Source organism: Thamnophis elegans, chromosome 5 (genome assembly GCF_009769535.1).
Source record: "Thamnophis elegans isolate rThaEle1 chromosome 5, rThaEle1.pri, whole genome shotgun sequence".
Taxonomy (NCBI): domain Eukaryota; kingdom Metazoa; phylum Chordata; class Lepidosauria; order Squamata; family Colubridae; genus Thamnophis; species Thamnophis elegans.
In genome coordinates, this window is record NC_045545.1 from 75419059 (window position 1) to 75434004 (window position 14946).

A 14946-nucleotide genomic window follows, 5' to 3' on the forward strand; every position below is an offset into this window, starting at 1 on the left:
TGGTAGCTATTTTACTGTCTTATTCATGTTTAAAAAATACCTCCCAGCCTTTGAATATTTAATTTAATTTTCTTCATCTATGCTACAACAGCTTTTAACCTCATCTTTGTTTTAATTCTGATGGTTTGATAGCTTTAATCTATTATGTTTCCCTATGGAGAATGAATGAATTGCTTGTTAACACCTCAATGGAAACTGCCGCTGGGAGACAAATAGTAAACGGTAACAAAAAATAAAATAACTGACTTGGCAAAAGACAGTTTTTTATGTTCCTAAAAAATAATTACTTGGGCCTCCAAATAAGTCAGGAGAGTTTCCCTAATCTTTTCCAGATTTCAGTCTGATTTAATCTCTCAGGATCAGTGAGATTCTGTTCAGATAAATACATTTCTACAGTTGTAGTTGTGAAAAGTTTGCAGCTATTTTAGAGATCTTCTCTCACATAAAAAAAAGTTTCGGAAAGGAGAAAATATAGTGTTGTATCCCTTGGCCTAGGAAGAGAGACTTCAACTAGACCAGGGCTGTCAAACTCGCAGGAAGGTTGTGTCATGTGCTATAACGCCCACACTCGGTTTAGCGAAGGGGGGGCAAAAGTTGTGATACGTCACATGACGACGTGAATTTGACACTGCTGAATTCGACAGACAGAAAATGTGTTGATCAATATAAAGTATCTCTATTTAATCCAACATATCATTAACTGGAAGCAAGTAATAATGCTCATTCAGAATCAAAGTACATATCACAATATAACAATAAGTCACAAAAACAAAATTCCACATTTTTTTTTAAAAAAAGTCTTACTCATCATGTAGGAACAAACATCAGATTCCCTGAATTTGTTTTAAAGTATAATTCCCATTATTCTAGGCCAGAAATGATGCAAGTTCACAATACCATGGGCAACAGGTTGGAAGAAGTTAATGGAGATCACCAGTGTCAAACTCACCATGTCACATTGCCATCATGTGATGTTTCATGACATTTTTCCCATTCAGGGAGCTGGGGTGGGCATGGCCTGTGTATGATGCATCTGGCCCGCCAGCTGCCAGTTTGACACTCCTGATGTAGATCATTTGACCAGCAGGGAGAAGGATTTTTTAAACACCTCTTTGGCACATGATGAATTCACACTTTAGAAAAAATTAACATCACATATTAACATTAGCATAGGATTTTTACTATGGATTGTACAAATCTCAGTGGACATTCAATGTACAATGTTAAAGAAGAAGCAAACAAAATGGAGATGGTCTGATTGGGGCTGCAGAACTACATCGCCTCTACACAGGCAATGAAAGGTGGTGGACTGCATATCTGCTGGCATATTTAACTGTGGTCTGGAATTTTGCAGGGCAGATGTGGCTGGTCCAAAAATATAGAGAGTATGGCCAGAAAGTAGTGAAAGTAATTCTGTCCATCAACTATTATCCTACTCTTTGGGAGCTCTTCTAACGGGGAAAATAATCAGTGCAAACTATCTGATCTTTCAGTAAAAATGACCTCTCTCTTGTTTCTCTTTCAGACACACAGGCATTATTTTTCTGCATTTTCAAACTCTAATACCATAGTTAGTCTGGATTCATAAATCATATGCATCATGCATTATATCATTTTAGTTTTACTGGAGCATGATGCATAAATCCAGGCAACTGTGGCTTGTTCAACAAGCAATACTTTTGTTAAAACAGCTTACACATTCTGTTTATTTTATACATATACTGTATGTAATTGAATTAGCATATTGCAAGTAAACCATAATATGGTATATTTGATTTTGGCCCAATCAATTTTTTGGTTTGTAAACTGTAAGTTTTGACCTAGATGTACTTGTTTGTATGTATGTATGTATAGACAGGCACATAAAACCTCTGATTGAATGAACTGTAGTAAAAACAAGCTAACACTTAGGTTGGAGAGTAAATTTAGCCTTTTAAAGAGATAGCTGACTAACAGCTAAGAAAGTTCAGTGAATTTACTTGAAACCCTAGATTAATTTTCTGCAATTAAAATGTAACTATGAGGTCTTCAGCAGCAGTGGGATTCACATAAGTTTACCACTGGTTTGTAAATGTCAACGCTCTCATTGCATGCGCCTTCTGCACATGTGTGTGGCCATTCACTCATGCACTTTGCTTGTGCGTGCAGCGTGCACACAAGCATGCAATTTCAAAAATGAGGCTACATAGGACGTTTTAGAGCCTGGGCGGGTGGGCGGGGCAGGGCCACCCGCAGTTCGCCGCTACCGGTTTGGGTAAATGTGGTCTTCAGCAAACCATGAAGATGCAAAATCATGATACATGAATTGTCATCAAATACTATACTATCCTTACTTCTTTTGTCCCAATATTTGGCATAATTACATACAGTAAACCTCAGAATTTATATGATGAGATTATCATGTAGGTATCATTTGCTGCCCTTTGCTCTCAATACCCATGGAAAGTAACCTCAGAATACTTAGAAGAATTTTGTTGATCTATTTCTAGTGTCGTTGGGAGACATTTCTGCTTTTGTTCAAAACACGAGAAATCCTTGCTTTAAAAAAAAAATTGTTTCTGCTAATGTGATCTGCTAGTTAAAAATGCTACTATTTTGTACACAGGCATTCGTTAAATTGCTCCCAATAATTGCTGTATAGAATTCTCTGTATGAGAAGCCAAAGCAACTTATGACAGGATAAAAATAGATGCCCTGGATCAAGATCAGCCGAGTTTAAAGCAGCCTGACCCTAAAGACAAAGCTTCTCACAAGAGGATTGTGTGCTTTATAAACAAGAATACGGGTATTTACATTCTTTTGGAAAAGTATCCCGAGCTGTGCTGACTCAGTAGAACTACTACATTTGACTTTCTCCCGTAATGCTTTCTAACAGCCCTTTGTTGCATACTGATACTCAGCTATTTTTGTCCTGTTTTGTTGTTGTTTTTTAAAAAAAACCACTTACTCACACACAAATAAAAGCCAAGCAAAAAACTGTGATGGTTTTAAGAGTTTAAAATGGCTTTATCTCATTTTTCCTAATATAACCTACAGTAAATTACCATCCAGTCACTATTTAGAGTTGGCATACTAATGCCTAGTTTGTACGTGAAGGACAGAATATCCATTCAGTGTAGCATGTAAGGCAGCAAATTAAAATTCAAGGTGGGTTCGAATTTTAAGAGCAGCAAAAGAAGGCTTTCTTGGAACAAGAAGGTTACAATCATTAAGCTAAGAAGTAACAAAGAAGTGAGGAGGCTTTTGATTTCCCAAGAAATCTTCACTAGGTGAATGCTAAACCAAAAGGATGGAAGAGGGAAGGGCACCCATTTATTTTAAACTACAAAAACAAATCTAGAAGGACTCTGATTCAGTTGCATGCCTCTAAAATTTTGATCATTTACTATTAATACAATGGAATAGTTTATTAATTAGTCTTGCAACCTTAGTGATAAAGAAAAATAAAATGCAGATATAATCTGATTCCAGGGAAAAAAGATGCTAAATGTGATCACTTTTGCCTCTATGTGTCTTTCTTCAAATAGGCTTTCCTCCAGTCCTTAAATCAACAGAGAAGTACAGTAGCTTACTTTGCAAGATATTTGTGCAGAACCCTCTGACGTTTGAGTGACATTTGACCATGATTAAACCTGCCCAGCTGAGCAATTATCAAAACTTGTCTCTTCCCCAGCCCACTTTAATGGATATTTTTGCTGATGACTGATGACCTTTGGTGAGAGAGCAAATTAAGGCATCTGCCAATTGCTTTAACTTGTCCAGCCTCAAATAATAAGGACAGCATCACACCTTAATCTCATTACTCAGAAGAAACAGGACACAATTAGTTTTGTCCTCTGTTAATTGCATGCTGGACTCTCACCTTCTCTGGATGAACTGGGTTTGAGGGGTAGAGAAGCAGCTCTTGAAGTCTGTAGCAGCCTCATTGAAAAATGTTGGATGGAATTCTGGGAGCTGAACTCCACACACCTTCATTTACTGAGCTTGCGAACCACTTGGTCTAAAGCTATCCTGCTAGGCAGATGCCACTATGGGAATATGTCATTCATTGCATCACCAACGAATACAGAGGTAGGATAAGCTTAAAAATGCTTTTAAACTGAAACAACTAAGAACCAACCCAACATAGTCTGTCTCCACAAGCTGAGAATGAGACAAAGGCCAACGCACATGAATGGGTCCTTCCACATCAGCTAGTGAGGCATTATTTTGCTACACTTAGCAAAGTGTGAGGACATGTCATTATTCAGTAGCAATTGTGTTTCCTTGTTGCTAGCTATTTATTCACTTATTATTCATTCATTTATTTACTTCTTATTTATTCTATTGCTATTTACTCTATTTCTATTATTTCTGCTATTTATTCATATATTAATGAAGTATCTATATAGCAGGAGTGTCAAACTGGCGGGCCATGGGCCAGATCCATCATGCACAGGCCATGCCCATCCCACTTCCAAGAAGGGGGAAAAGGTCACAAAACATCACATGACCGCAATGTGCCGTTGTAAGTTTGACACCCATGCTATAGAGCACAAATAAGTGTTGCTATCCAAATGAATTACAGAACTAGCAATGGCATTTTAAGAAAAAGTTTCTAGCAGTTCTCTCAGATTCCTTAGTGGCTGTGTTAACCAGCCATTCCCAACCAGGTGCTAGATTCCAACTACCAGAATTCCCAGGGCAGTGGGATTTTGAGAATAAAGTCCAACACATCTGAAACAAGAACCAGCTTTGTAAGCCTTAATTTCCTCTCCTAATTTCCTGGGCTCAAATGAGAGACTCAACTCATTTCTCTCAGTTTCAATAGCAGCTAAGGACAAGTCCTGGAAGCCAGCCATATTCTGAATAAATCTATTTGGGTGGCTAAACTGAAGTCATTCAGCATCATCAGAAATATATCATCTATTGCTTTCTTAGGAAACTATTTAGAAAGCAAAGAAAGTGCTGATCTTTAGTTCTATCTTGTAAATTAGATGTACAGAACCTGAGGCACTTGAGGTACAAGTACTCTCCCGAGTTTTGGGGTATGGTCAGAGATGCTCCAAATTTCCATCAAACCGTCTTTAGTGTAAGAGAAACAGGAAGTACACAGAATAACTGAACAGGAAACATTCTAATAACTTGACTTTACAAAACTCTAACTTTCCTAACAAAAGAACTCAAGCCTATAGTTCTGGTATTTCCTGATTGTCTCCACCCAAGTATTAACCAGGTTTAATTCTGCTGAGCTTTATGAAGTCAGCCAAGGTCATCTGAGCATTGCCAAAGTTGAACCTTTCTGCAGCAGGCTATAAAGACAAACCTTGCTTTAGAGCTGTAAATAAAAATCTGCTTTCATCTTCCATTTTCCAGGCCAATAAAAGCCATGTTCCAGGCTAACTGATAAAATCAATTATATTTCTATTTAATATAATGAAATAGCTATAAAATAGTTCATAGTTCAGAATTTCCTCCTACGCATAGTTCAGAGTTTCTCATATTTAGCAATTTTAAATTGTATTGACTTCAATTTCCAGATTTTCCCAGCCAGCGTGTTTAAATCATTCAGCCACTGTATTTAAATTGCAGTTCTTCTGCACTGACTTGATTGTGTTGGAGTCACCATTCATATTGGTTATATTTGTTCTCAGATTTGCAAGGAAACTGAACAACATACTACAGGCAGTCCTCATTTAGTGATTGCCTCATTTAGTGACTAGTTAGAGTTATGTCAGTGATGAAAAGTAGCTTTGCAACCAATCCTCACATTTATGACTTTCACGAATCTTTAAAACATAGGAAAGCTGAAGTAAGATCTTTAGCACTGTCATGGTTTCATTTCATGAACACTTCACTTAACAACTGAGTGGTCCCAATTGTGGTTGCTAAAAAAAGACTATTTGTAAAATGCTTTCAAATTGGCATCCTATGTAAACCATACACAATGCCTGTTTGTGTTTAAGTTTTAGGAAAGTACATTTAAATGTTGCTGTCATCTATTATTTGACATTTATATTTACAAAAAAAATGTTTATTCTGTAGTGTTTATTTATTTAGTGTCTTTCAGTCAATCTTAATAGATACCTGGACAAATCTATGCAGTTTTCTTGGCAACATTTTCTGTAAACAGTTTGCCACTGTCTTTTTCCTCGAGCAGGGGTCTCCAACCTTGGCAACTTTAAGTCTTGTATTGCTGGCTGGGGAATTCTGGAAGTTGAAATCCACAAGTCTTAAAGTTGCCAAGTTTGGAGATCCCTGTCCCAGAGCCAAAGGAGCTTGACTAGCTAACAAGCATCTCACCAGGCTAGAATTCATGGTCACACAGTTTTCAACTATACAGTACACAATATACTGTACACAATACAGTAAGTAACCACTGCATCCACTTGGCTTTCTGTTACTATTTCCTTTATTTTTTTAGTTATTAGTTTCTTAAGAAATAGGTGTTTTCTAAGTGACCTTTCTATGTAAAGTTCACAGTTAAACAGAAATTAATTTTGTTAAGTTGTGCAAGTTCAACAATTCAGTGGATGAGAGGAAGGATGACTGACCCAATGTGAGAGCCAAGAATGAATGAGAATAGTGACTATCTAATGAGTTATGTGCTTAGAGACAGGTCTCAATTCATGTCTATAACGTTTTGTGTGTATTCACAAAATGTCTATATTTTTCAAACAGATAACTCTGGGTGGTAAACAGGACAAATCAATGTAACATAAAAACTATCCCCCAGTCATTTTATCTGTCCCATCAATAAAACATCCTCTCAACATAGCATATTTAAGTCTATATCTATTCACTCAGACACCATCAACTAGGAATCAAAGTAACCAATATTCCATTTTCAAATAAACGTTTTAAGTGTTTTCCTGAATGCCAAACATGAGGGGCCATGACACTTAGGGCAGCATGTTTCATTATGCTATGGCAATCAGAGATGCTTGACTTCTTGGAGGAAGCGTATTCAGATCCTGCCTGGATTGCCTGGACGTGACAGAATCATAATCATAATCAATCTTGGCACTGTAATGCTAATTATAACCTATTGGGGGGTTGTTATAGGTTATAGGTAATAATTAGCACTTGGGGCAGAAGATCAGAATAGAGTGGTGAATAAACAGGATGCAGTGGCTCAGTGGCTAAGACGCTGAGCTTGTCAATCAGAAAGGTTGGCAATTAGACGGTTTGAATCCCTAGTGCCACGTAACGGAGTGGGCTCCCATTACTTGTCCCAGCTTCTGCCAACCTAGCAGTCCGAAAGCATGCAAAAATGCAAGTAGAAAAATAGGAACCACCTTTGGTGGGAAGATGCGCCCTTGGTGTTTAGTCATGCGGGTCACATGACCACAGAGATGTCTTTGGACAGCACTGGCTCTTTGGCTTTGAAACAGAGATGAGTACTGCCCCCTAGAGTCGGGAATGACTAGCACATATGTGTGAGGGGAACCTTTACCTTTATCTGTCACATTTCAAGGAAGGTCACATTACCACCTCTTTAAAACATATGGTATTTTGCCCTTCCTTAGAAAAGCATTAATCCCCTTCTGATCTAGCTGCAATAATCATGTTTTTAGAAACCAATTCTAGGAATTGTCTTATTTTAATGTTGGTATTTTGTTTCACCAAGCAAGAAGAAGAACCACATACTTCCTTTCTCAGTGTGGTTTCCTCAGTTTTAACTGCACTTGTTTATATCATCATTAATTTGCAATAATTCTTGTTTTAGGTTCCCACTAGAATAAGAAAGTAGCAACAATTAAAGCAATGAAAAATATTAACAAAAATGGGAGGTCAAGGGAAATCCTAGTATTCTTATGACCAGACATTAGAATGGATTTGCACCAGTTAGTACACTATGCTAGGCCAACGCCTGACCACACAATGTATTATGCTATCTATTTTTAATTGCATGCTATCCTTCATAGTCAAGTTTCCCCAGAATCGTTCTCCCACACTAACATCACAAAATAAAGATTCAAATTCAGAATATTCAAATACCCAATGAAAATAAATTGTAATTTCCACAATAAAAGTTCAAAATAAATAAAACATTTTAAACCATTTCAAGTACTGGTTTGGCGTGTCACTTCACACCTCACTGCAAATTGTAATAAACACAAGAGTTTTGCATTAATTGATGTATTAATATAGCTAGCATGAATACGTGTGCATAAAAATAAGAGGAAAAGAGAAAATGGGAATTCAAGCGTATATAGAATTGAATGCGATTTTTTTTTGTTACGACTTGATGTCTGAACTATAGTGAGCCATGTTGGAAGTGAAGAGATTGGAGCTCCCAGACTTATGAACACCAAGATCTGGCTTGCCTGTATGATAAAGCAAAACACTAGATATGTGTATTTTAAAACTCTGACATATGGATTAGTAATCTATGGCTTTCTACGTCTAGTTTGAACTACAACTCCCAGCATCTTTTACAATTATGCATATGATTTTGGGCATTGGAAGCTATAGTTAAGCAACATTTTAAACTTCCAACTTCACTTCTGGTCTAACGTAAGGTGTAATGCCTTTTAAACTTACAAGGCTATTTACAAATCACTTGAGTCAGCATACAATTTGATAGGCATGTAATCTGCTTTCTTATTACTGCTGTAATCCCTATCTTAATTTTACTGCCAATTTCCTGACTTCTCTTCAAGGTAATGCATGGAATACTCAACAGGTTGTGTACATGCTGAAACTACCTTTGAAAGGGGGAAAATATTATTTTAATGCTAGTCCAATGTAAGTAAGGATGACTTCAGAAGTTGCCAGGATTGTATTTAAATGCAGGTGGGGAGAGGCCCTAGGACGACTCAGCAGTCAACTAGCAGGATATTCTTAAAAATACATTTTAATCTGGAGACTAGAATCTATTTACACATATATTAAATAACAGTATAAAATAAGCAGTGACAATCAGAAATACAGAGTAATAAGCCTTTTTATACAGCTATATAATTAACATAAAGATTTTGTAACCCTGACAATGGCAAAATCATTGTTTGAAGTCTTACTAACACAGAATGAGTAATTGGAATATTTCATTGTAATATTGGGAAAAAACCCTCTAAAGGCTATTCATAATTCTGATTGAATTAAAATACTTCATTTTATTGTATGTACATTGTATGTCAATGTCCAATAAAACCATCTTGTAGACACCTGTAGCAGTAAAATAGTGGAGTTTAATATATGTCACATTATTGGCTATTTGTACAAGACTATTAGTACCTTCAGTGTTGCTAAATGCACCGCATAGTACATAATTCAAACACTTCATTCTGAGTTGTGTACAAAGATTAATTTAAACCTGTTCAGCTGGTATGGGAACAATAAGCATACTTGTAAAATTGTTTCAGTAACATCTGTACTTTTCATTTGTCTATATTGCAAGGTTTTTGGTTTTCTTTACATAACAGGAAGAGAATGTAAACACCGAATTCTTACTGGAACATCAGGTTGAATAAATGAGGCTGGGCAAAACATTCGTCCTAGTTTCCAAAAGTCGTTTAATTTCCCGTTTTAAAACTACATAATTTTGCTCTGAATGCCAGTGGTACTTATTCGCAAGACCACTCAGTATTTGAAACCATGGGATCTATTCTAAAATTATCCACCGCATTGCTGAATGGGATCCCTTGGAAAGATTTAGGAACTACAGCAACACGTGTTCATCAGGGAAACCCTTGTGGCTTTGCCATTATTTTGTTTTCCTCCCATCTTCTTAAAACTCTGACTGGAATTCAGTCTAAAGCTCCTCCTCCTGCTGCCACCCCGCAAAAAAAAAAAAAAACACCTCTGCCCATGCACAACTAACTTTAATCTGTCTCTGAAGCCTTTGGCCGAGCCCGGGGTTGGCACAACCGCGCTTGGCGGGGAAGCAAAGAGCGGGGAGAGTTTATTGTTCTATAATTTTGTTGCACGCCTCCCAGAGTCGCTTTTCGCTCGAAAATATATTATATATTTTAAAAAGCAAATAGTTTCTCACCCCAGCCACGCTTCCAGCTCCCGGAGAGCCACTGGGCGGGCGGCCCGGCCTCGGAAGCGACCGCTGGGCGGAGCCATCCCTGCAAAAGCCTGACAGGACGGGCTGGTACAGTCACAGAAATCCTGGCTAACTCAGCAGTCAGAGGCGGCGGCAGCATGGAGCGCGACCCGCCTGTTTTCGATAAGCCCAAGGTGAGTGAGCAGCCGGTGCGGGGTCTGACTTGGCGCTTCTCCTGGACGCCGAGGAGCCGCTCTTTCTTCGGCGGGGAGTTGGAGGCGCTAACGCCCGCTGAGAGACCCCAGCTAGTCTTTCCTTGAAAGCTGCAGACTTCCCTTTCTGCTCTCCGGTGATTCGCAGAGTGCCGGGGGCTTATTTCTTTGTAATTGGAGAGCTGCTTGTTATCCCGGCTTCCCCTGCCTGAGTCCACTCCACAACTCCGAGGAGCGCTTCCCTCCCGCGTATTTTCCTCGTTGCTCATCAGCCTCTTCCCACCGACTTAATGGTGACCCGCCTTCCGCCAGAAATGCAGCTCAAGGGTCATCATGACTGGATCAAACGCTCCCTTTTTACGTCCTTATTCAGGGTAGAGTAGGGACTGCTGGATGGACCTGACCTTCTACAGGTAGTCCTCAACTTACAACAGTCCATTTAGTGACAGTTCAGCATGTTACAATGGCACTGAAAAAAGTGGTTTATGACAGTGTTTCATACTTAACGACCGTTGCAGCATCCTCTTGGTCACATGAGCAAAAATCAGCCGCTTGGCAACTGACTCCTATTTATGACGGTTGCAGTGTTCTGGGATCATGTGATCACTTTTTGCGGCCTTCTGACAAGCAAAGTCAATGGGGTGGCCAGATCCAGTTAACGGCAGTGATTCACTTAACAACTGTAGCAAGAAAGGTTGTAAAATGGGGCAAAATTCGCCTAACAAATGTCTCACTTAGCAGCAGAAATCTTAGGCTCAGTTGTATTTCTAAGTCAAGGACTACCTTGTACTTTGTACTGGCTGGCTCCATCCAATAATGTCTGAATCAGATAATCCAAATTACACTTGATTGTCCCCAGCCTAACTCTTGCTTTCCCATCCTTTTGACAACAACGCTTTAAGATTGCTATCTCATCCTGTCTTAATTAGCCTAAGTTGCTTATGTTATATATTTTTCACCCTTTGACATTTCATCTCTTTCCTGTCTTCATTGCCTCTGTTGTCTTTCTGCTGTCACTTCCCTCAGCTATTCATCATTTTACTCTCTTGCAGTTTCTTGTTTCATCAGTAATTCTGCCTGTTTAATTAAAGAATTATCTTTATTATGTGATCCCTAGCCTTTGTCCAATCAGGTAGCAACATCTAATGGATAATCGTTTTCTCCTAAGTTGGCGCTGTCTATGATCAATTTTGGATGAGACACCGCTAGGAAATATGGTTATACATTAGACTGGGAGATTAAAAACAAAATCCCACAAGGATATTGTGCATTGCTGCCAAGATGACTGTGGTGTTGAAATCACCTGGAATGAAGTTTGACTTTATCTCTCCAAGTCTTATCTGAAAAACACAAGTGAATGTCAATGTTAAATATTCACTTTTGAGGAAAACTAAATTATTTTTGCCACTGATACCTAAATGTTTGACTAGACATTTACAAAACTGGTGTATGTAAGAATTTTTGCATTTACATTTCACAGTGCAAATTCTAAATGCTCATAGGATAGTGTGGCTTAGTAGCTTCTATTACTGTACTCTTAAACTACTATCTGGATAGATGTTTCAAAGAGATGTTTATATGCATTATTTGAACATTTTTTTTCTTACATTTATTTCCCACCCATCTCACAGTTCAAGGCAGCTCTGGGTCTTTTATTCTATTCATTTATCAAATTTGGAAACCACCTATCTCACTAGCAGAGCGACTCAGCAGTGTACAATTAAATATAAAAAATGTAAATCTATTCCCACAGGGGGCAGTTAAGACAGAAATAGAATTATAAAAACAAAGTTAAAAAGGCAGTGGAGATAAAGGCGCTAACAAACCTCACAGCTATGTGTTCCTCTTTGAGCCCCAAGTGAATTGGCAGAACCAAATCTTCAGACGTTTCTGAACATCCGCGAGAGGGGGGACCCACCTCATCTCTGGGTGGGGGAGAATGTTCCAAAGGGTGGGGACAATGGCAGAGCAGGCTTCTTCCTGGACCCTGCCAGTCAAAAGTCTTTAACTGATGGAGTCCACAGCATATCCTCCCTGCCTGACCAGGTGGGATGGGCTAATATAGTCGGCCAAAGATAGTTTTGCAGGTCAATACATAACTTGAACTGAGTTCCTAGTTAAATCATATAACATAAAATACGTCATAACCCTTTCCTGTTGGCTGAAATAATTGACAGCTTTTACATCTATTTTACTTATATGACATTATATTTTTCTTTCCCAAATATATGGCTCTAATCCATATAGTGCATTACTGATAAAGCTGAAACCATTTGCTGGAATCTGCTTAATTATTTCCAAGCAGGTTCTTGTGAAACTAATCCAATTATTTAACAAAAATCAAGAACACCTCAGTTTTATAAAATACGTTTTGGCTCTGATCTTATTTAAATCTAATGTAATTTTGAATGAGAGAACATTATTCTGGGCTACAGGCTTTTATGTTATGGCGGAAAGATGTTATTGATATAATCTGGTTTGTCATAATGAGTAATAAAGTTGAAAATATATTTTATTTTTTATATTTAATGCTTTGTGGAATGTATGATCTGTTACACTGATTTTATCTGTTTTAATCCAGGTTATGGATTTGGCTATTCTAGAGAGCCAGTTCTAGTGGTTAAAATGTTGGACTAGCAACAGGGAAACCCAAGTTTTAATCCTGCCTTAGTTACAGAAGCCAGCTGGGCACGTTTAGGCAAATCAACCTTTCTTTCAGCTCCAGGGAACCTAACTCCATGGCTTCTGAAAATGTTGCCAAGGAAATTGCAGAGGCTTATCCCTGCAACTGCTGGAAGATAAGATTGACTCAAAGGAGATTAAAAAAAAAAGAACTTGTCAGAATTGCTGATGTATCCTAGAAACAAACAACAACAAAAAAATACTGCCTCACACAGACTTAGTAATATCATCTACCGGTAGAAAATTCTTGACAATTATGGACAGACAAAATGTATAAACATTGGTATCTCCTGCAGAGTTAACTGGGGTGGGGCAAAAGGTCCGAAGTGATAGATGCTACTATAGATTGAAATCTTGTATCTATGCATGCAGTCCACAATTACACCTCCCATTTGCACCCTACCTCCTCTACCCTTGTTTTAGAGATGTTCTGATCACTTCATGTATTTTAGCTAAAATATCTAAGTGTATTATTAGTCTTTGGTCCCATGTTGGTTCATAGAAAAATTCATTAACTGCCAGCAATTGAATCATGAAAATTATATACTGAAACTTTCAAACTTGTATTAAGATGAGCAGTTGTTTCCCTTAGGAAATTGACTTTCTTAGAATGCTAAATATGTGGTACACAGCACAGATTGTAAAAAATTGTATTTTGCTGATTTTAATGCAAAAAGGCACAAATAAACTGGTTTGTGGGAGAAGAGGAATCCCAATATTCTATATTCTACCCTTATTTTACCCTGCAGCTCTGTTCATTCTTTATATTTCTCTAAGCTGAGACTTTGTTTTTTGGTTTCAATTCCATCTTAAACACTAGAGCCATTTTCAGTTGCTGATCAGTTCAAAAGAGAATTAACTCTAAAGTGTGTTCTGAATGTATGTTCTGCAAACAAAAATTTCCTTCTGTCTGTAGAAGGAATTGTGGTGTAACGGAAGTTCTGAATAATCCCACATACACACAATTCCTCTTTTTTCTTAGAGTTCCCAGACTACTGTCTTTATCTTTCCAAAGTATCTCCAAATATTTGAACAATTATAATGTTGAAATTAACCCATTAGCAGAACAGTTCAAAGGTATTCTGAATTCAAGTTTATACCATTTACATCAGGGTTCCCAAACCCTGGTCCATGGACCACCACCAGTCCATGGCATGCCAGCAATCGGGCTGCACAAACAAGCAAAACCCCATCTGCAGGATGCAAAACCATGCCCTCTCGAATGCATGAAAAAACTGTTCCATGGAACCAGTCCCTGATGCCCAAATGGTTGGGGCCACCAGTTTACGTCATATATCCTTTTAATTTGAAACCAAGCCTTTTCAGGAAAAATAAATGGTAGCTAAATCTTTTTCCTGTGTGAAACTAAACTGAGTTAAAATCTTATGCATGCATAATTAAATATGTTCAAATTTTCCTCACTCTGTTACACTAGTCCCTTGGTGAATAAACTGACCTAAACTATTTGCCTCTTCATCACCTTATGACAGGCATCTTCTTTTGATGAACTAAGGACTTGAGTCTGCAGTAAAAATGTGCTACCTAATTTCTAATTTAAAAAGAACAAATCAATCTCAACTATGTATTCTAAAAGATTTGGAACGAGATGATCATTTTTGCTCATGTATTTATTTATTTGTATTTGTATTTTATTGGTCTTGTATGCCGCCCACTCCCGAAGGACTCCGGGCAGCTTACAATAAACAAGGGAAGGGGATAAATAGACAAATAGATAAACAACAATTTAAAATGCACAACATTCATAGTTACCGTGGGGCTGGCTATTTCAACAGCCCCCCAGGCTGCCGGAGCAGCCAGATCTTAGTGGCTTTGCAGAAGGCCGGGGGAGTAGTAAGGGTCCGGATCTCCACGAGGAGCTCGTTCCAGAGGGCTGGAGCTGCAACAGAGAAGGCTCTCCCCCGGGAAGTCACCAGCCGACATTGGCTGGCAGATGAAATCCGGAGGAGGCCTAGTCTGTGCGATCTGATCGGTCTATGGGAAGTAATTGGCAGGAGGCGGTCCCTCAAGTACCCAGGTCCGATGCCATGTAGGGCTTTATAAGTGACGACTAGCACCTTG

The 14946-nt window shown here is 38.3% G+C and overlaps 2 protein-coding genes across 4 annotated transcripts in view; one reads left to right on the forward strand and one right to left on the reverse strand.

Moving 5' to 3' along the window:
• CCN5 (cellular communication network factor 5) overlaps nucleotides 1–10048 on the reverse strand; it is a 69470-nt gene extending 59422 nt beyond the window's left edge. For all 3 annotated transcript variants that reach the window (XM_032217978.1, XM_032217979.1, XM_032217977.1), the window contains exons 1-2: nucleotides 9977–10048; nucleotides 950–1133 (exon numbers count right to left, since the gene is read on the reverse strand). The gene's annotated coding sequence lies outside the window, so the exon portion shown is untranslated. The remainder of the gene's footprint in view (nucleotides 1–949; nucleotides 1134–9976) is intronic.
• The window catches only part of ADA (adenosine deaminase), a 28200-nt gene continuing 23297 nt past the window's right edge, over nucleotides 10044–14946 (forward strand). The window contains 1 exon segment of the mRNA XM_032217983.1: nucleotides 10044–10167. Coding sequence (XP_032073874.1) covers nucleotides 10132–10167 — 36 coding nt within the window. The 5' untranslated portion in view covers nucleotides 10044–10131.